This window comes from Leucopleurus acutus (genome assembly GCF_964270905.1).
Source record: "Leucopleurus acutus genome assembly, chromosome: 4".
Lineage (NCBI taxonomy): Eukaryota > Metazoa > Chordata > Mammalia > Artiodactyla > Delphinidae > Leucopleurus > Leucopleurus acutus.
In genome coordinates, this window is record NC_139146.1 from 144,877,153 (window position 1) to 144,899,653 (window position 22,501).

General features: G+C 42.3%; 1 protein-coding gene across 1 annotated transcript; it reads right to left on the reverse strand.

The window, feature by feature from the left end:
- Window positions 1-21,417: 21,417 nt before the first annotated feature.
- Window positions 21,418-22,476, reverse strand: ATOH1 (atonal bHLH transcription factor 1; the record flags this gene model as incomplete). The annotated part of the gene is made up of 1 exon (XM_082838024.1): window positions 21,418-22,476. The coding sequence occupies one exon, from the start codon at window positions 22,474-22,476 to the stop codon at window positions 21,418-21,420; it is 1,059 nt and encodes a 352-aa protein (XP_082694150.1).
- Between the last annotated feature and the right edge of the window lie 25 nt (window positions 22,477-22,501).

Here is a 22,501-nt window from a genome sequence, read left to right on the forward strand (position 1 = left end):
CTGAACCTCTTCTTTGTTCTCTATATCTTTTTTAAAAATCATAGGATTCTTGGTAAAATCTATTTTCTTAGAGCTTATGTGTTAAATTACACTGGTGTATGTTTTGGCTAATTTATTATTAAAACCTGGACTCTTCCAACCAATGTCGCCCTCAAGATCAGTAAGCATAATGTTCTAGACTTTGTCCTCTCTCATGGGGTCTGAGGTATGACAATAAAGCCATGGTATATGACTTATAATTTCTCTTTAGTACCCGTAGTATATACACTTTGAACCACCAAGGTGAGTTGACCTTCATCTCTCTTCATTTGCTTTCTCTGGTAGTAGTTTTATTTTTCTAGAATTACAATTAGTATTTTTTAAGTACTTCTTTTCTTACTTTATTCTTTAAATGAACAAACAATGATTGACTTTTTGATGTGCATTTCTGTGAGTTTTAACATATGTATGAATTCATATAACCATCCCCACAATCAGGATACAGAATAATTCCATCACACTCATTATTTCTTTTCTTGTTGTTGGGTTTTGAGACAGCTTCTTACGTATTCTGCACAAATATACTTTATTGGACATATGATTTGCAAGTACTTTCTTCCAGTTTTTACTTTGTCTTTTCATTCTATTAATAGTATCTTTTGCAGGGAAAAATTTTACTTTTGATGAATTCCAATTTATCAATATTCTTCTTTTATAGATCATGTTTTTAGTGTTGATTCTGAGAATTCTTTGCCTAAACCTAGGTCATGATGATTTTCTCCTAAAAATTTTATAGTTTTATGTGTTACACTTATAGCTCCAATCCAATTTGAGTTCATTTTGACATAAGATGTAATGTTTTAAGTCGAGGGTTGTTTTCTTTTTTTACACATGAATGTCCAATTGCTCTGACAAGATTTGTTGAAAACATCATCTTTCTCAATCGAATTAACTTTGCACCTTTGTGAAAATCAATTGACCTTAACTGTGTGGGCCTATTTCTGGATGCTCTATTCTGTTCCCTGGATCTATGTGGTTAGCCTTTTGCCAAAACCACAATTTATGGATTAAAATAGTGTTATAACAATTCTTAAAATCAGGTAGTTTTTAAAAATTGTTTCGGCTATCCAAATTCCTTTGTTATTCCATGTAAATTTAGAATCAGTTTGTGTAAATCTACAAAAATTCCTACTTGGATTTTGATTGGTATTATGTTAAATCTGTACATTAATTTGAAGACATGTGACATATTAACTACATTTTTTATTCCAATCCACAGTTTATGTCTCTCAGTTTATTTAGATTTTCTTTTATTTCTTTAATTAGTGTTTTGAAGTTGTTAGATTTATTCTGAAATATTTCATTTTTTGGAAGTATTATGAGCTCTATTTAAAAAAAGCTTGAGCTTCCAATTGTTCATTGATAGTATATACAAACATGATTGATTTTTGTGTGTTGAACTTGTAGCCTGCAACCTTGTTAAGCTCACGTAATAATTCTAAGAACTTCTTTGTTGATTCCATGAGATTTTTTACATATACAGTATGTCATCTATAAATAATGACAGATTAATTCTTATTTTCTGATCTGTTGTCAGGCTTTACTGCATGGGCTGGGACTTCCAATAAAATGTTGAATAAGAGTGGTGAGAATTGTCAGTCTTGCCTTATTCTCTGTCTTATGGGGGAAAGCATTCATTGTTTCACCGAGAATCGTGCTGTTAGCTATAGGTTTTTTTGGTAGAAGACTTTTATCAGGTTAACAAAGCCCCCCTCTATTCCTAGTTTACTGCATATTTTTTATTATGAAGAGATGTTGAATTTTGTCAAATGCTTTTTCTGCTTTAATTGATACAATTATATGGGTTTTCTTCTTTTGCCTGTTAGTATGGTGGATTACATTGGTTGATATTCAAATATCAAATGAGCGTAGTTTATTCCTCTTTTTATGGGTTTGATTTGTTAGCATTTTATTGATTATTTTTCTGTCTATATTCATGAAGGATAGTAGTCTCTAGTTTTATTTTCTGGCACCATCTTTGGTTTTGGCATCAGGGTAATGCTGGATATGACTTAACTTAGTGAATACCCCTTGTACGTTTGAGAAAATACGTAATCTGCTTTTATTGATTTGGACTTTCTACAGAAGTCAGATCCAATTGGTTAATAGTGCTATTCAGTACTTCTATTCTTACTATTTTCTCTGTCTACTTGTTCTATCAATTATTGAGACAGGAATGTTGAAGTTTCTAAGTATAATTGCAGATTTGTCGATTTTTTTGTTTCAGTTCTATCACTTTGGCTTTATATATTTTGAAGTTCTGATGTTAGGTGCATATATTTTGAGGAGTTTTTATGTCTTCCTGTAAATGTTCCTTTTTATTATTATGTAATGTTTCTCTTAATCCCTAGTAATTTCCCTTGCTTTATAGTCTACTGTGTCTGTGATTAATATAGCCACTGAAGCTTTCTTTTGATTAGTGTTTGCATGTTATATCTTTTTCCATTATTTTATATTTTACCTTCCAATATCATAATATTTAAAATAAATTTCTTATAGACATTGTACAGCTAAGCCTTTAAAAAATCATTCTGACAACTTCTATCTTTTAGTTTGTCTTCTTGAACTATTTATATTTAATAGAATTATTGATATGTTTGGAATTAGGTCTACCATTTTTTATCTGTTTTCTTTTCCCTCTGTGTTTTGCTTCTGTTTCCCCTTTACTGCTTTCTTTGGCTTATTTGAATATGTTTTATTATTCCAATATATCTATTGAGTTTTTGACTGTCTCTTTATATAATTTTGTTTCTTAAAGGTTGCTGTAAAGATTACAACACACATATTTAACTTTTCACTGTATACGTTGAATTAATATTTTACCAATTAAAGGAAAAAGTAGAAAATTCCTATGGGTTCCTTTACCTCCCCCATCTATGTTGTAGTTGTCAAATGTATTACTTCTACATACATTGAAAATCCAATCAAGACAATGTTTTTTGAAAGCAGTATTTTTTGCTTTTTACTGATATACATATTTGAAAGAACTCAGAGGAAAGAATAATTTATTATGTTTACCTAGCTTCTACCATTTCTGTTACTCTTCCTTCATTTCTAATGGCCCAAATTTTCATCTTGTATTATCTCCATTCTGTCTGAGAAACTTCCTTTGGCATTTTCTAGAGCAGGTCTGTGGTGATAAATTCTCTTATTTTCCCTTCATCTTAGAATTTCTTTATTTTTCCTTTATTTCTGAAGGATATTTGCTCTGGATATAGAATTCTTGGTTGACAGTTCTTTTCTTTAAGCACTTTGAAGATTCCACTTCCTTCTTATTTACATGGTTTCTGATGACAAACCCAGTCATTCAAATCATTGTTACCCTAAAGGTAAGGTACTGCTTCTCTCTGGTTGCTTTCAGGCATTCTTCTTTTTTCTTTTCTTCTGTTCAGCAATTTGATTATGATATCTAGACAATGATTTCTTTATAATTATCATGTTTGGAATTTACTGAGCCTCTAGAATCTGTCCTTTATCAAATTTGGGAAGTTTCCAACCATGAATTTTTCCAGTATTTTTTCTGCTCCATGTTCTTTCTCCTCTCCTGTTGGTACTCAGGATGACACAAAATTCAGACCTTTTGGTATTGTTCTATAGGGACCCAAGGCTTTGTTCACTTTTTTTACAGGTTTTTTTTTTTTTTTTTTGGTCTCTGTTATTTAGGGTAATTTCTCCTGATCTACTTTTTAAGTTTGCTGACTTTTTATTCTGTCATCTCCATTTTGCTGTTAAGCTTGTCCAGTATTTTTTAAGTTATTGAATATTTTAATTCTACAATTGTATTTTGTTCTTCTTTATGTCTTCTGTTTCTTTGCTGAGGTTTCTCATTTATTTCAAGAGTATTCTCCCTAACTTCATGAAGCATGGTTATAATAGGTTCTTTACAGTCTTCATTGGATAATTCCAACATCTGTATCATCAGATCATCTGTTGATTTTCTTTTACCTTGTGAGTTCAAATTTTCCTGATTCTTCATATGGCAAGTAATTTTTAATTGTATCCAGAATTGAATAGTAGTTTGACTGTGGGTTTTGCTTAAGTCTTAAGAGGAAAGTTGATTATTGTGTTTGTTTCAACAGACAATCAAGCAGGTTAGGTGGAGGCTTCAAGTTCTGATTTGCCCCCTTTGGTTTGTGGTCCAAATGTCATTTCAGTTTTCAAAATGTTTGTAGTGCTATTGAGATCAGTACCAGATGAATGTCAGCTGGTGTCCAGTCTGGGACCTAGGCAATGGTCTACTTTGTAACTCAGTTGTCAAAGCCAGTAGTATGCTAATTAAAGTCAGATATATGAGTACACAGCTCTTAGGTCAGCCCTGGAGTACATGCACAACTTTATGAGTTTGATTTCTTGATTTTCCTCTTCACAGTGATCTGCCCAACACCCTCTGGCTCCCACAGGCCTCCCTTTCTGGTCCTCTGTACAGAAAACTAAGACTTTAGCGTCCTCTGTCTCCATGTTCTTTTCGCAACGGTGTCAGCATTTACCACCAAGCAGCAAAAGGACAGAGAAAGAAAAAAAGCAATGAGGATTCACTCCATACTCTTGGGACCATAACTCTCTCATTATAGAGAGGATTCCCCTCCCTCAGAGTTTTATGTGCATCCCTGGCCATGACCACCATCTGGAGACTAAGGCAGGAGAAAGGAAAAACTAATAATTTAAACAGTTTTAAAAGCAGGAGATTTCCTCCCCTTTCTCTGACCCATGGGATTCCTCTTTTCCACAATCTTTTTTGCAGAAAGAAAGGGCTTTTTCTTAGAGCTTTTTTGCTCTTCACCCATGCACACTTCTGGATTTAGAGCTTCCCTTGAGTTTATGCCAGGTGATATTGGAGGGAAAAAAGATAAGGAATTCACCACTGGTTTGGTGTAACTTCAAATCCTGGCTATTTCCCCCAATCTTCCTGCTAAAATTTTCTCTTCAGCATCTTCAGATAGCTGTTTCTGCATTTATACATGCATTTAGTGGGAGAGACAGAGTGGAGTGTGCTTACTCCATCTTCCTTATTACTTGAAACCTTTCTCAAGTACTGGTTTCTTTTTTGGTCACGCCACAGAGCATGTGGGATCTTAGTCCCTTACCAGGGATTGAACGTGTGCCCCCTGCAGTGGAAGCACGGAGTCCAAACCACTGGACCGCAGGGAGGTCCTTCTCAAGTACTCTTAATTCACAATTTATTGCTCAAATTTGGTATTTCCATCGTACTTTACTAGTTCCTTGCAGTTTACAAATTGATTTGTAAATTTATTAGTAAATTTCACATGAATAATTTCATTTGATCCTCACAACAAGCCTGTAAGTCTGAGTAGATATAGGAACTAAGATGCAAGGAGTCCATGCTTACCAGAGAAATGACGAGAGGTCCGATCCCAATTCCACAACAGCCTTTTAGGTTACTCTAATTCATTCTTTCATATTTCCATCTTGATGGTACTAGTCTCGTGTGAAAATATCCATGAGTAATGTATTTAGGCCAAAACAGATTTAATTAAGCGCTGAGAAATCTGAGCAGAGAGAGTATCATACATCTTTCCATTTCTTTGCTTTGCTTTGGGCTCTTCCTTTTACCTGACATAACTTTCCTCACAACTCTACAGTCAAAGATGTATTCAATCTCTATTACCTATATAAAATTGTTTCCATGATTACTACCTGGGTTTAGCTAGAATAATGACTAATGGCCAGTGCTAGGGAAGGGGTGTATGTTCCAGCCTTTCTCAGCTCCACGTTCTCATTAACTTAACAGTTACTATATTCCAAATGCTTTGCTAGGGTTAGCAAATAAAGGGAGAATGAGAGATACCGCAGTACCTCTCAATCTAGCAAAAGAGAAAAATCATATTATTGGTTTGGCAAATACTGGCAAATAATTATTGTCTGCGCCTCATGTGCAATGCACTGTGTTAAGCCCACAATACTGGTAAATCTATGAAGTAGTACAATTATTATACCCACTTGACAAATGAAGAAACAAAACTTTCTGGAGAGGTTAAGTAACTTATTCAAGGTCACACCATATGGTAAGTGGTGATGTCAGGATTTGAACCCAGATGCCTAAATATTAAGTGATTAGAATCCAGGTTTCCTAATGATACACTGGATTCTCTCAACTACTGCTTCTTTAAAGTTAATTAAACTTCATTCTTTTTTTTTTTTTTTTTTTTTTTGCGGTACGTGGGCCTCTCACTGTTGTGGCCTCTTCTGTTGTGGAGCACAGGCTCCGGACGCGCAGGCTCAGCGGCCATGGCTCACGGTCCCAGCCGCTCTGCGGCATGTGGCATCTTCCCAGACCGGGCATGAACCCGTGTCCCCTGCATCGGCAGGCAGACTCTCAACCACTGCGCCACTGGGGAAGCCCTTCATTCTATTGTTGTTCAGACAGATTAATCCTTCTGGATACTCAGCAGAGAAGTCACTAAGAGCTCCTTAAAGAAGATTTACTGCAACCAAACCAAACCTACTGCCCATCACACCCAAGCCGTTTCATCTGCTCTTTTTCATCTCAGCTAATGGCAACTCCATTCCTCCAATTGCTCAGACCAAAAATTCTGATGTGCTGTTAGTCCCCTTTCTTTCTCTCACACCTCACTTTTGGTATGTCAGCCAATCCTGTTGCCTATACATTTAAACTAGATCCAAAATTTGACAAGTCCTCGCTGTTCACAGTAATTACCTGATCCAGGTCATCATCATCTCTCATGGATTTGCAACACCAGCTCTAAAATCTTAGGCAAAACGAGTCCACCTGAAATGACACATAATTTCACAATGAAAAATATTCCCAAGGAGAGGTTATTGGTACTTTAATATATTTGTTCCACTTTGTAATATTAACTAAAATTGGCTCTTTCTTACTCCCTTATATCTGACTGCTATTTCGTCTTGGAGATGACTGATTTATCCATAAATGATATATATAACAATTATTAATCACTATTTTTGCTCTTCAAGAGCAAAACAAAGATTCTATTGTTGCATCAAGACCTATTTTTTTTTTTCTTAATTAGATGTCTCAGTGAACGTCTAAGGACCTATATGTTAGGAAAACTATGATCTGGCTTGGAGTCAAGTAAAATGTCAAGCTTCTTATCAGGATGCTCTGGGTCAGTGTTTTCTGTAACTCCAAGGAGATATATCCATACCACTTAATTTAATGACCTCCAAGTAAGTTCACTTTAGAGAGTTAAATCACAAAAGTACTGATTTTAGATGAATTCACGTTGGCTCAAATTCCTAGAAATCCCCAGTATACTTTTATAAATAACACTTTTCAGCAGTAAAGCACTTTGCCATTTATAATTTTCCCCACAAAGTGTGGTGGTAGCTAGCGCTGTACGCTGAATAGTCCCGGTCTCTTCCATAATAGGCTTGTGCTTCCTGACCTCTCTGTGGTTGGATGGGGCCTTGTCTAGTTCCAGGCAATGAATTAGGAACAGAAGTGATATCTGCCAGTTTCAAGCAGATGATATAATTGCCTCCAGACCCTTCTTTCCCTCTGCATCTGGCAATTTTTCAGATGATGGCTACTGTATCATTCTGGGTTCCTAAATGATCACAAGCTAAGCCCCAACTGACTTGTTATGGTTTTTTATCATGAGCAAGAAATAAAATTTTGTTACTTAGGTCACTGAGATTTTGGTTTTGTTACCACAGCATAACCTGGCCTAACCTGACTGACACATATATGTTATCTTATATGTTATCATAAAAGTATATAATATATAATGCATATACACATACATATGTAAATATACATATACACGTACATATGTACATCTTATATATGATCTTATATGATTCTCACAACAACCTCTGAGGTAGGGAGCTCAGGTTTAACTGTTCTTTCCTCTTGTATAGATAAGGATACTGAGGCTCACAGAGGTAAATACTTTGCCCTAAGTATACAGAATTAATAAGTGAGAAAACTAGGAATGAAAATTAGATTGACGGACTTCACATCTCTGCTCTTTTAAAAAGATATAACTCTAAACACAGAATCTTCTACTTCTTTTTTTATTAAGATGTTGAGGGTAGGAGTTTATTAATTAATTAATTTATTTTTGCTGTGTTGGGTCTTCGTTTCTGTGCAAGGGCTTTCTCTAGTTGTGGCAAGTGGGGGCCACTCTTCATCGCGGTGCGCGGGCCTCTCACTATCGCGGCCTCTCTTGTTGCGGAGCACAGGCTCCAGACGCGCAGGCTCAGTAGTTGTGGCTCATGGGCCTAATTGCTCCGCGGCATGTGGGATCCTCCCAGACCAGGGCTCGAACTCGTGTCCCCTGCATTAGCAGGCAGATTCTCAACTACTGCGCCACCAGGGAAGCCCTACTTCTAACTCTTGACACAAACATTTTCAACTTGAAAATTTTCAAAGTGGAATATTATGTGTCATAATTTATATTAAAAATATCATGATGCACCACAATATTTCATGTTATCCCATATCTGTGATAATTTACCTCCGTCTTTTAACTGATCAGAGTAGCCATGAGATAAAGAATACAGGAAGGTTATAAATGTCACTTTTTAAAGTACGTAGTTTGAACTAAAGGTTACTCTTTAAAAAGTGTTTATTTATACAAAGTAGAGCCTTGACAACACTAACCTTGTATTCATAATATACCCCTATAACAATATTATGTTGTGGAGCTCCATTCTCTTGAATGGGGAAAACACACACCAGTTCACTCTTTCAGGAAAATGTACCTTAAGAGATTTCTCAAAGCAAGGAAAGCAAAACGGTTTATGCTGAGGTAAACTGGTTAGAACAACAACATCAACAATAACAAAAACCTTACCGACTACCTAGGATTTGGTGTATGATCAGATTGAAAAAGTTTTCAGGCCTGGATCCTTCAGTAACCCTTGTTTCTGAAAGCCTACATCCTGTAAAACTATTCTGGAGCAATTATTAACCACACAATGAGCCTGCGAGACAGCAGATGCTAAGTTCTCCTTTCCCTCCCTTTTTACCTCCTCAGTCAAACATATTTGTAGAGTACATATTTATCTACTTAAGAAAAAGAAAAAACCCTGTTACCGCCCTTCTAACAGGAAATAAGCAGGACTTCTCCTCATAGGTTATAAAAATATTGACAGTAGATAATGGGCCGGTATAAGATACTGGTGGGAAGTGAGTTAATAATCACAGGATCGAACTGCAGGGGGCTTCAGATGCTGCCTAACACCAGAATGGCAATGAATACCATTTTTGTTAATAACTTGCTGGTGACAGAACGCTCTTTCAACCTTGCTTTACTGGAACTGGAAAACACAATACCAGAGAGATATATAGTAATGAGATATACCTATCTTATTTATATCCATGAATTAATTTTCCACAAATATAAGAAAGAAATAAGCATTGTCTCTATGAGAAAAAAACATTTGCTAAATTTATCTAAATTAAAATGTGATTAGGAGTAATTAGGACTATTGGAGGATAAAACTGTCCTTTTTAAACACTGCAAGAAAGTAAACTATTTTAGCCAAACAATTACCTAATTTAATGAACTATCTAGAGAATTTTCTTTTAAAAACGTTACTGTAGTTTAATACTCTCGTAAGCCTTAGACGTTAGAACTTTTCAGAAATCTAAGAAGTTTCCATATAGCCTAAGAAGATCAAGGTAATCTTCCACCAGAATCAGAGTTCTTTTAGGGATGTTCTATAACATAGATGATCTACGTTTCCTTAGAAATTAAACTTTCAAAGGAGGCAACCACACGATGAAAATACCAGTTTTATCCTTCTCCTGAAGCGTAAATCTTTACTGCCCTTCTGTATAAAGCAAACTGAAAAGATATGATGCATCATTTTCTGTAATGATTAACCCCCTATTTGCCAGCTGTCCTGGTGAATACCTCTAGACTTGAGCAGACATTAGCAACCTCAAGTCGTACAGGTGCAAATCCCTTCTGTAAGTTTTGCAGTAGCGCTCTCTCTTCTCTCTCTCTCTCTCTCTCTCTCTCTCTCTCTCTCTCTCTCTCTCTCTCTCTCTCTCTCTCTCTCTCTCTCTCTCCTCTCTCCCTCCCTCCCTCCTTCCCTCTCCTTCCCTCTCTCCCTCCCTCCTTCCCTCCCTCTCTCTTCTGATTTCTTCAAGTATTATTATTTTAACCAAATGTCTTATGCATTCATTCTTTTCTTCCTTATGGGGTAAATTTTGAAATTATTTAAATCTTCTGCTGTCTGTGAAACATATAATGGTGAAACCATCAGTTAGAGATGAAACTAGTTTACTGTTGAAAAATTCAGGAGCAGCCAGTGAAAGGATCAATTACCTTGGTAAACTTCAGGACACAGTTCTGAATGGTTCATTGCATTTCCTCTACTTTTCTTTGTAAATGTCCTGCAAACCAGTTTACCAGCATGATGGACCAAAATTATTCCCATTGATTGAAGACAGAGTCTTTGGGAGAATTTCATTTATTGCCTAGATGAAAATAAACTGAAAAGAGTACACGACGAAAAGAAACAGAAAGAACTGAGGATGGTTTTTAGAGAGAAATCATCCTGAAAAGTGTATTGCCTAGTGGCTATTCGGTATTGAAAGCAGCAGCAAGTTCTCTGGGTGGCAGTCAAGGTGAACTTGAAAAAGGCGTTCCTTGAAGCCGTGTGAATATTGCAGGCCGGCGGAGGAATCCTTCCGAGCAAAGACGTGTTGGTGAGCTCTGATGCTAACGATAACGGGAGTATTAAATGAAGGTTACTATAGCAAGGTGCCTGCCCGGGGGAAGAATTCTGACCGCAAAAGAAATAGAGATCTCTGACTCTTGATCAAACAGATGGGCTGGTGCTGACCTGCATCAGTGATCCCGAGTTGATTAACCGAGATTAGGAGGCGAAAGTCGACAGCGCAGCCAACGAAACACTGCTGGGGCTTTTCGTCTGGAGAGAGAGGGGAGGGAAAAAAGAATAGGGGAGAAGAAAACCCAGGGAGAGAAAACCTGCAGTTCACACTGACAGGAGATCCGGTTTCCCCAGCTCTTCGCCCAGTCGCGCTTCCCGCCTCTGCTCCCTTCCCCGGGCCAGAGTTCAGGGCAGATGCCCGCAGCCGCTCCTACAGGAGGCGCTGCAGAGTTTTCGATCTCTGCAAGGTGTGAACTTGCATCACCCCTGCCCCGGCGCTGGGAGGAAGCCGTGCAGTCATGCACGCCACGCAGCGCAGGGGCTGCTCGGGTCCAGCCCTGAGCGCGGGAGGCGAGAGGCGAAGAGGGAAAACCCGAGGAATGGAGAGCGATGAGGTTAGAGAGGCTTTGGTAAAGGAGCAGAGACGCGAAATAAAATCACTAGCCACAAGGAGCAGTACTGGGGACCAAAGATCGAGGACGTGGGGGAAGAAAAACGTGGGGAAGGGCCCACGAGATGACTTACAAGGGCTGGGGGGAGTGATAGAGACGTGACAACTGAAAGCAGAGAACGAATGAGAAGCTTGAGAGCTCCTAAGAAGGAAGGGAAGACGGTCCGCGGAAGGGACTAATGCTCTAGAAAACGCAAGTAGCGAGGGAAAGTGAGGGAGACAAGAGGCTGGCAGGGCGCGTCGGCCTTCCGGGGATCGCGCGGTGTGGCCGGAGCGGCGGCCGCGCGTCCTCAGGTCCCCAGCGCACGGGGTCAGCACGGGAAGCAGCTTTACGAGACGGCCTCGGGGCATCGATCGTTTCAGATAAATCCCGGGAAGGCCTACTGGGGGGTCTCTGAGCTCGGATACCTTGCTCTGATTCGAGGGGCTCACGGAAAAGCGCTTCCCAAATAGTTAAGAACGGCACTTATTAAAAGAACCATCGGAACACAGAGGTGGTAGCACTTACCCCAGCCTGGGGAGCTCAGGGGTTAGGAAAAAAGTCAAAGAAGGGCAGGAAGAACCGTTAGAAAGGCCTTGTAGGAGTTTTCAAGACAGAGAGACGTTCTGGTGTTGGCTGCAGTCAAGTTAATGAGTCTAATTTAAAGAGAAAGCAAGACAAGGGATTCTGTGGCCCAGCAGAGCACGCAGAGGCCTGGGTGACCTTGATTCTCACTTCTCTCTTCCTTGGGTACTATCTGTCTACCATCGGGACAGTGACAAAGTCAAAGTAGATATGGCTTCCTACCCTCAAGGGGCTGGCCCTTTAAAATAAATTAGCAATTTCAGTGGAGTATGTAGAGCTTTGCTTGAGGTTCCAGGAGAAAAGAAAAGGGATGAATCTTCATGACATCTTGGAGGATTGGAGAGGCACCCAGAAGTGGTGAGCTCAGAGATGAAAGCAGAATTTTGAGGACAAGCCCTGGTTAACAAGATGAATTACTTTCTTCTTTATTTCCCAGGAGCGTGAGGGTGGAGAGGGGGGTACACCCAAAGGGACCCACATGTAAAATGGCTGGTACCTGGGAAAGCGCTCCAGAGACTCTCCCAAAAGGACCTGACTAAATTACTCCCCGCCCTGCTCGCCTTCTATAGCCCTGAGAAGCCCTGGGCTTCCTCATTAATATAGTCTTTGGCTGAGCAAATATGCCTCCCTGCCCCACCCTCCAGTCCTTGGACATGTAAGAAAACACTGAAACAAAGCCATGTCCTTGGTTTGAGTAGGTCACACCTCTCTTTGTTGATAGCAAAATGGACACAGTGGAGGGATGAGAAGAGAGACACATACAACAGAATATTGGGAAAGCAGCCTCCTAGCCTATAGTGAACTCCTTAGGGTCATTTTCAGAGTAAGGCTAAGTAGAAAAGATGCTTTGTCACAGCTTTGAACTCCCTTTCTGGAAATAGGAGTCATATAGACAGTCCAAAATAGTGCCTGTGCGCGGAGGGGAGTTTGGCTAGGTGGGTCACATGATTCCATAATGCAGGACAGGTTAGGAAGCAGTCTGGGTTTAGGACTTGGCAAAAAAAGACTCTGAACTCAGTCCTTAGGAGCTGTCCTGGGATGCAGGTGGGAAGGAGCAATGAGGGATACGTAGCCTGTGGGAACGTATTTAGGCATGACAGCAAGTACAAAGTTTATTTCTTGGCCCTAAAATATGGCCTATGTAACTGCTTGCAAATTTTCCTCTTTTTGATTAGAAATATTTTCTGCTTCTCAAACAGCCCTAGTCCTCACTTCACTCCTTGTGGTGGGGGGCAGGTTGTGAAAGCATCTAAGTCACAAGCAATACACAAGAGATTGCTTTAAACCAGTGAATGGAAGTGTTAGAAAATGGAGTACTGATTTGTGATAGGTAGAGAACAGAACTTTTCAAAACAAAGAGATATTTTTTCAGATATTGAACCCATCAGGCAGTGGTAAATGTTACTTGGAAGAAGGTTTAAGGGAAAAAAGCCGATAGCTCAGATGACCAGGGGAATAAAAAATGCATGTTATCATTGAATGAATCCACAGCTACAAATGTAGCAGGTTAATTTACTTCACCCTTCAAGAGAAACAATAAAAATTATAGCCCCATTTTCTTACCAACCTTACAAGCATAGATAGAGTGACAACTTGGGGGAAATGACGTGCTTTGGGACCATTACTCTTCAGGACACACCCTCATATAACATTCTCTTGTCTCATTCCCTAACCTGCATGTGTGTTTAGTATTTGGATGAATTTGTCCAGGTGAGAGCAGAAATGAATTTCTATACAGGATAAGAGCACTCAGGTCCAGTATCAGCTGAATCAGAGGAACAGAGCTGGCATTCTAACTGAAAATTACGCTAACCAGTTATCTCTTAAATCTATCACCTTGAATTGGAGCCTGATTCGTGGCCATCTCCAAAGAATTCTCTCTCTCTGGAGCAAGTGTAAAATGGAAGAGTTTAGGAATCTCTAACACCATCACCGGCAAGTTTGACCAAGAATAGGAGGGGCAGGTGTAAGGTGACTGGCTGAAAATATGCACCCGAGGCAGGTGAAATTTGGCAGAAAGAACTCTGACCCTCGACTCAGGGAGACCTGTGACTCTGGTCTCTGTGGTGCTGAGGCTACGTTACCTTCAGCAGGCCATTTGATGTCTCCCAGAGCCCCAGTTTCTTCTGGTATGAATTTATGGCTACATTCTCACTAACAACTTTATAAAAATCAAGATAAAGGTATCCTCTGAGTTCAAAAGGAAGGGACTAGAATTGTGGTTGATTTGAAGATTAGCTCCGAGGGTTTCACACCACTCAAAATCTCTATTAGTTTTGAAGGAAACAATGAAGGCTATGAACAGGGTACCCTTGGAACTGTGGATGAAATAATTTGATGGCCAGCATAAGACTACAAAGCTGGTTGGCCCATTTGTAGCAAGAATGCCACTCTCACCTAGGGGACAAAGCTTCTTTTCCATGTTTCACTCTGAGATTCCACCAAGTTCTACGTTCTGTAAGGGCAGAGGCTCTATATTATTTTTGTGTTTCTCTCCTGGTGGTTAACCCCAGTCCTACTCTGCCGTCAGCACCCAGGAAGTGCCTATTCATTGATGAAGAAGAGAAGATGGGGGAACATGAATAAGAGACAGTGGAGAAAGAGTTTGGAAGGAGTAAAAGAATTATTCACCAAAGGAAGTCCTGCTCTTTCATGAGATCATTGCCTCCTAAATCATAAAATTTCTTTCCTCTGTATTCTCGGATTACCATTATCAACACAAGGGAACAATTACTTTTTCAGTCAGGTGGCTGACTCTTCCGGGAAGTCAATGGCCCTCTAAACTCATGCTGAGTTGTTACAGACTTTGTTTACCAAGCTTAAACTAAGGGCATCATGACACCCCGACTCTGTCCCCCTATTTCTCTTAGAGTTTGTGTAGCCTGAGAAAATTCGTGCTCCCTGCTTTTCACAAGCATTCACTGGTTATGATTTTGGCTTCTCTCATGAGCCAGGAGGCAAAGGTCTTGTACCTCCTTGTCTGATGCCCTTATGCCTCCAAAGGCAGCTGGTGTCACTTTAGAGTTAAAATACCTCAGGCCTAGAGCATATTGTCCCAGGCCCCATAGGGTGAAAGCAGCAAAGTCAGGTTCATGGGCTCCAAGAAGCTAAATTGCCTGCTTCTCTCTTCTTGGAAGAATGACTGAGTGTCATAAAAGAAGGCAAAAGGGGATTACTGTAGCCAGTGTTCATTTCCATAGGAATTCTCAAAACGTGGTCTATCAGAGACTCCTGTAGGTCAGTGTTTTTCATAACGTCCTTGGTTCCACTTGCATCGGATTCAGCTGGGAATGCTGTAGGAAGCTTCCTGGCATGACTCTTTGACCTACCAAATCAACATCTGTTGGGTTATAAGAAATTTTAGGAAAAAAAATACTGTATATTTTTGCTAGGTTGTTTCCAGAAGCAGATACATGTTATTAAATATGAAAAGAACTGACCTTCTACCTTCCTGATCCACTAGTGGCCCTATGTTTTCAGATGTCTCTTAGTTTTGTGGCCTTTAAGATTCAAAGGCCACAAATGATGCCTACTCCTTCTTCAAATGCTACCTCGGGCTTCCCTGGTGGCGCAGTGGTTGAGAGTCCGCCTGCCGATGCAGAGGACACGGGTTCGTGCCCCGGTCCGGGAAGATCCCACATGCCGCGGAGCGGCTGGGCCCGTGAGCCATGGCCGCTGAGCCTGTGCTCCACAAGGGGAGAGGCCACAACAGTGAGAGGCCCGTGTACCGTAAAAAAAAAAAAAAAAAAAAAAAATGCTACCTCACCCCCAGGTTGAGGACCCCCCCAATCTAGTCCTTCCCCCACCAGCACCACAGAGACAAGAGTTTGTAGGGGCAGAAAGCAACAAGGATTGTAAGCAACTGCCTTTGGAAGAGAAAAATAAGTGGCTAGTGGCCTCAAAGAACAACTACCTCCCTTGGATTGGGAAATCCCAAGATAGCCACCTGAGATCCTAGCCCACACCTTCCTTCCTCATCCTGAGAATAGCTGGGCCTGGTGAACCTGCTGGCCATCAAAACACCATTTCCTTTATGAGATCACGTAACTCTTTAATCAGAATTGTTAAAACTAAAACCAAAACCAGATAACTTATATTGGAGAGCATCTAGTTTTTCATGCCTTTGGGGGAAATTTCCGGTTTCCCTGAAGAAAAGTATGAGCTTGCAGCGTGGGCCTACGCTCCCTGGAGATTAGGCAGCAAGACCCACTTTTATTTGCCTCTTGTTTTTGGAAGCAGGGCTGAAATAGCAAAAGGCACTGTGGAATGGAGAGAGGCCCCAAATCTTTGCTCCAAAATGCTTAGTTCTGCTTTTCTCAAGGAGCGGCAGGAAAGAAAGTCGTATACTTGTGTCTGAGCCCTGGATTGTGAGAGACAGTGCCCGTGCACTCTTTCCAATTAAACTCTCAGCCTCCACAGACAGAGAGTCTATAGAATATTTTAGCATAAGCGGGGGACTGAAGAACTGAATCTTTGACGAGAAGAGGTGATCGCATCTTGCAGGGCAAGCCCTGGGCCGGAGAGTCGCGCAGCGCGTCCGCGAGGCCCTTGGCGCCTCAGGGAGGGTGCGCCGGCTCCCCGGTCCCGCTCCACGGCTTCAGGTGCCTCCGTCCGTCCCGGACGACCCCGCGGCTCGCCCGCCGCCGCCGCCGCCAGCTTCCCTCCCCGTGGCATCGCCTGGCTTTAGCTCTGCGCGCCTTCTCTCCTCGCCGGGCCGGTTGCCGGGAGGGGCAGTGGGCGGTGGCGGCTCCCGCTGCGAAGCTGGGGGAGGAGAGGGGCCGGGGCCGGGCGCGGGAGGCGGCGAGAGACGCTCGCTGCTGCGAGTTCTGCCGGTGGGGGGCCCAGGAAGGCCGCGGATGGGGAGGAGGCCGAGGTTGAGGAGGCCGGGGAGGGGTGATGATGGTGTTAAATGTGGCCGCGCAGCTCCCCGGGGAGCTGCCTGAAAGGAGAGTGCGCTCACCAGCTGACAGCGCGTGCTCCGCTCCAGACGCTCGGCACCGCGGCCAGGAGTCTCTGCCAGCCCCTCTATTGTCAGCCGTCCTCTAATTAAGAAACGCTCCCATTACGGCAAAGCACCTCCACGCTTCTCGGTTCCTGTCCTTTTCTTTATCTTCCCCCGACTTCCCTCCTCCCCGGCCTCTCCCCTGCATCCCAGGATTTAACCCGTTCTGCGCTCCGTTAGCTTCTTCTTGCTAGTGGCCTAGCAGAAGGGGAGGGACCTCCATGGGCCGCGTCCAGGACTCTGTCCGACCTAGGGGGGAGGATGGCTGGTGAGAACAGGGGTCAAAAGCAACGAGGAAAACTTCACCTTGATTCCTCCCAGCCCCCATCTCCCACCGCATCTCGCAACACCGACGGCAAGCGATCCAACGACGAGAGGTCGCGTTTAACTCTCACTAGGACTTGCTGGGGTTTCCAGAGTGCAGTTGACAAGTCTAGATTGCAGTTGCCAAATGGGTCTTGAACTTTCAAATGAGCAGAGGGGAGAAGTAATTACAAGATATCCTTTTAATGAAAGACTGCTTACTTGGCTCAGGTTTAAATCTATAAAATCAATAGAAAGGCCTAATGAAAGCCTTGGTCCTGCCTTGGTTAAGATTAAGGAAATTAACCACCCCCCCTTTTTCTTCTGGTCAAGCTGGACCCCCAGTGAACAAGGTACCACGGAGAAGTGTTTAAACTTGACAGTTGCCAAAAAGAAACTTCCTGCAGTTTTCCGTGAAATCAAATACGTTTCAAAAAGTGTGGTGAGCCAAAATCCTCCACAGATAAAAGTGGTGGTGGGGTGGAAGACAGAATATGAAGCAAGCTGCTTAACGCATATAAAACTCCAGAAAGCACCAGCAGCCTGGCCAAAGACTAACCCGATTTATCTATCTTCATTACTTTAAGAAATGCTGCCTCTTTGTTTGTTTGGGTGATATTAAGCATGCTTAACGTGCACACATAGTTGATTCCTTTGCTAGTATCTTGGATACTTGGATCTGACTTTGGAAGGTAGAAGCTAATTGCTAATAATGGAGAGAAAGGAACCAGTCAGCATGGCAGGAGTGGTCTGGCATATGGGGAATGAGCGCTCAGAAATACTCAATATTCAAGTTTCCAAAATATTAATGAGATTATAGCAACCTGCAGCTATATGTTACAGCTTGTTAATGGAGTGTAAGAGAGCAGAGCTGCCAAACGTTTGTTATGCAAACTCCATAGCAGAACCTTAAAATGGAAATGTGATTGGACATCTCTTTCAAAGAAATGCCAGTGTTAAAAGAAAGAAAGCAATAGAATGAAGGAAAGAAAAGAAAAGAGGTGAAAGTCCTCATTTGAACTTTGAACACTTAATTTATCAGAGAGTAATTTGGCTTTTTTTCTGCATATCTTGATGGGTCAGAAGAATTTATCCTCACTTTTCAGTCAATGTGATATAGAATTTCCAATCTGATATTCTGTATGGCTGTTCTTTTCAGAAGAAATGGAAAGTGATTCCATTGAATGAAGCTGGCATTTTCTCCAATTCATATATAATGCCACTAACATTTAAAAGTATAAATATCTATCATTGGGGTACAAGGGGGAAGACCCCTGAACATTTACATAGCTGTAGCTCCTAACTATCGATTTTCTTAGAGAAAATTTTGTGAGCACATTGACCTAGTGGGTGGGAGTAGTAAGCTCCAGTTCTGGATATTGACATTTTCAAGCTGTGTAATTTTGGGGCAACTCAGGGGGAGTCGTTTCTTCATTTGTAAAAGATGGGAAGGAAGAGTTTTTAAATTTCTACGAGTCCATGAAAAGAAAAGGAATAACTTGTAAGAAGCTTTTAACTCTGGTTAACACAAAAGGAGCGGAAACTTTTGGGAAATGAAATATAGATTATTTTCCTTGAGAAAAAAATATCGCAGCTTTATTTTTCTTAGTCCTGTCCTTCCCCTACTCATTCGTAAGATTTGTAAAAGCATTCTAGGTCCTCTTCTCTCTTTCTATCCGCACATGCACGCAAAACCAAGCCAAAAAACTATAAATAACTATGTGTGTGCACATTCTGCAGGGTTGCTGTATGTCCATGCCTGTTGAGTCTGCTTATTGAGAGTGAAATGGAAATGTGTTAGAAGCAATCGCTTGATTTATTCAGCAGCCCGAAGATTCCTGATATTTATCGGGAGCACGGCAAACTCATTGGGTGCAAAAGGTTATCTAGGGGACAGGTGCATTGTTTCTGCCCCTGGAAAGCGTCACGAGCCGCCGCTCACCTCTCGCAGAGTGCTGGTGGAGGCTCTGGCTTCCCTTGGTCAGGTGAAAGCCATGGATCCCTAGGTGGTCAGCTAATAGCTTCTTCCTCGGTTCCCTGCTCAAGACCAGAACTGTACTCCCTCACCCATTACTTTTTCCGCAAACCCAGTTTGTGGCGCTCTCCTTTTTTTTCAAGGTGCTGGCGGGGAGAAGAGGACGCAGGAGCAATTAAACTAACCCTCTCTCGCTGCGCCCTCCCCCCACCCCGCTTCCCTGTTCTCGCAATTTGTTACCTCAATGTAGACACAAAATACAAAGGATTTAGCTTAAAATCAACCTCTCAAATCCAGCGAAGTTTAGCCAGTGGAAATTCGGCCAATCTTTAGTTTAACAAATAGTTTTACTCTCACGTTTGCCAAAAACATTTTTAAAGGTCTGCTTTCTGATCTCTCCCATACACGCGCTGTATTGGCTTTTTCAAAATCTGTGATCCTGAGAACCAGAATATACTTTTCCTGAGGACCCTGAGGTGAGAGTGAGCGCACTGTTAGTTTCTGTGACTGACTCAAAAATGTAGTTAAATGTTTTCTACATAGGCATTAAGTCAGAAGGACAAAATTAAAGCAAACATCATCTTCATTGGAAGAAGCAGAATTGTTTGGAAAGAAAAAAAAATGAGTGTAGCTCAATGATTTCCTAGGACAACTGCAGGAAATTGATTTCCTAGGACAACTGCTCATTGAATCAATGAGCCTCGATACCCCTTTCCCCTCAAGTTCTTTTCCATTGTTCTCTTTTCCTCTCCCCACCTCTCTCACTCCCCCCAGAAAGAGGAGAGAAAGTGAGAGACAGAGGGAGGAAAGGAGAGAAAGCTTGTGTTGTGTATTTGAACTACAAGAAAAGCTTTCAGCCTGGCTAAAGTTTTTATGAAGTGAAATAGCTAATCCTGGTAAAGTTCACTACCCCTGGCTAGATCCTAAGAGATCTCAATTTCTTGCGGGAATTGTTGGGAATGGAATAAGGAAGCATGGAAAGATCCTGGAGAGATTCTAAAGGCACAATTGTACTGCAAGTTTGGGAAAGGTTTTACCTCACAATTTAATTATTGACTTAAACACTTTTCTATATAGGATTTCTGGTACTATGTGAAGGCACAAGGTCTGTAACGGAATTTTTCTTCAAAACTCTTGGGTCACACAAATTTGCATTTAATAGAAGACAATCCAAATCTTCAAGGTCATTTTAAACTGTTTTTAATGCTTATATTAGAATGAAATAAGTAAGTGACAAATAGAAGTTATTTTCACGTTTATTTTTATCATTTGCAAAAGGAATACATAAAACAATGGCAGTTGGCTTTGCTAAATTAAAATAAAATGATCTCGAGTAGAAAACGTAAAAAAAAAAACGAATCAAGATAAGTAGAAATGGTAGCAAACACTCAATAATAAATAAGTTTTCTAATATTAACAAAGCAGAATAAAATTGACCAAATGCTTTTGACACTACTAGATGTGGTTTTTTTATTTAATTTTTAAAAACAAACATTTGCAAAGAGCTTAAGGGTAAGTGGCCGTGTTTAAAAAACAGAAACAAAACTGGTCTGCAATTGGCAGTTGAGTTTGTCCCAGAGCCGCAGCAGTAGCGGCTGATAAAGTGCGTGCGCCAAGTTTCCTAAAAGACGCCAAGGTTCTCGCGGTCCGATATACATACTGGGTATGTTTATACGATATAGAAACCTCAAAGTTCCTTGCTTTCTGACAGTTCCATAGTCAAAAGTTATCCACTTTGGAAGCATTAACTTTGCGTTTCATAATGCATTTTGGGAGACAACCTCGGAATACTCATTCTCCCACACGTGAGTGCGCGCAACACACAGGGATGGATGCCCAGGGTATAAAATAAATCAAACACAAACCAGTGACAGAGAAGAAGATGCGACGTTTTAGCAGCGTATTGGCAGCAGGGAACTAGAATAATGATGCTATGTATGAGTACATATAATTATACCTTATCTCTCTACAAGGGGAGCAGACTGTGGGAGGAAAGAACCCAACTTTAACAGCAAGCTTTCACCGAACAATATGGACGATAGGGAGTTTGGAACAGCGGCGGCTTTTGCAAACCATCAAATGTAGCTGCCATCTGAAGCCAAGCCGTTGCTAAACAACGACCATCGCTTAGCAAAATTTAAAAGGGTGCGGGGATCTTTGCCCGCGGGGCTTTCCGCGCCCTGGGAAAGGGTGATTTTGTTTCTGTCTCAGTTTTCCGGGTTTCTGCCACCTTCCTAACTTGCCTCATCCGAGTCACTGTAATGGGAATGGGGGGAAAACTCTCCGTCGCTTCTGTGGGACCGCGGCGAAGTTTTGCTACTTTCTTCCTGCACTGGCTGCAGGATGCCCCCAGGCAGCGAAGGCGACAAGTTCTTTTGCGCCATCATCGCCGTCAGGGCGCTGTCCTCGAAAGTCGAGAAGTGCAGAGCTTCCAGCTGCATCGAGTATCCTCCGGCGGAGGCCGGGGCCGAAAAGCGAGTCCGGCAGCTTCCGGGCGGGGTCGGCCGCTGCCCCACTCCCGAGGCCGGCGGCGTCCCCGCTGCGGTCGCGGTGCCCGCGCCTGCTTCGTAGGGGACGGCGGCGCGAAGTTGGTGGTGTCCGCTCTTGCATGATGCTGGCGGCGGCGGCGGCTGGTCCCCGCCGCTGGGCGTTTGAAGCAGCTCGGACAAGGCGTTAATGTAGATCTGGGCCATCTGCAGGGTCTCGTACTTGGACAGCTTCTTGTCGTTGTTGAAGGACGGGATAACGTTGCGAAGCTGGTCGAAGGCGTGGTTCAACCCGTGCATCCTGCGTCGCTCCCTGGCGTTGGCCGCCAGCCTCCTTTGCTTCTGCACCCCGTTCACCTGTTTGCTGGAAGGGGCGCGCTGGCGGCTGCAGCCCAGCTCGTCTACCACCACCCCGCCTTTCAGCTTGCACAGCTGTTCCCGCACTTTCACCGGCCCCGGGCTCTTGCTGCTGCCACTGCCGCCGCTCCTTCTCACCAGCTCTCCCCGGCCGTCCGCCTCGTCCCGGGGCGCCGCGGCCTCGGAGGCACCCAGCTCTGGGGAATGGAGCAAGTACTGGGCGGCGCGTGCCGTGCAGATGCCCTGCAAAGTGGGAGCCAGCCAGGCGCGTGGGTCGGTGCTGTCCAGGAGGGACAGCTCGGCCGGATAGACCGGATGGTCTCTCGTCTGCAGGGTCGCAGGTGGCTGTGATGGCGGCGGCTGCGGGAGGTGGTGCGGCTGGGGATGGCGGTGGTGGTCCCCCAGCTCCTTCACTTCAGCCCACTCTTGTGCATGCAGCAGGCGGGACATTGCACTGCAGAAACTCGGAGGCGCA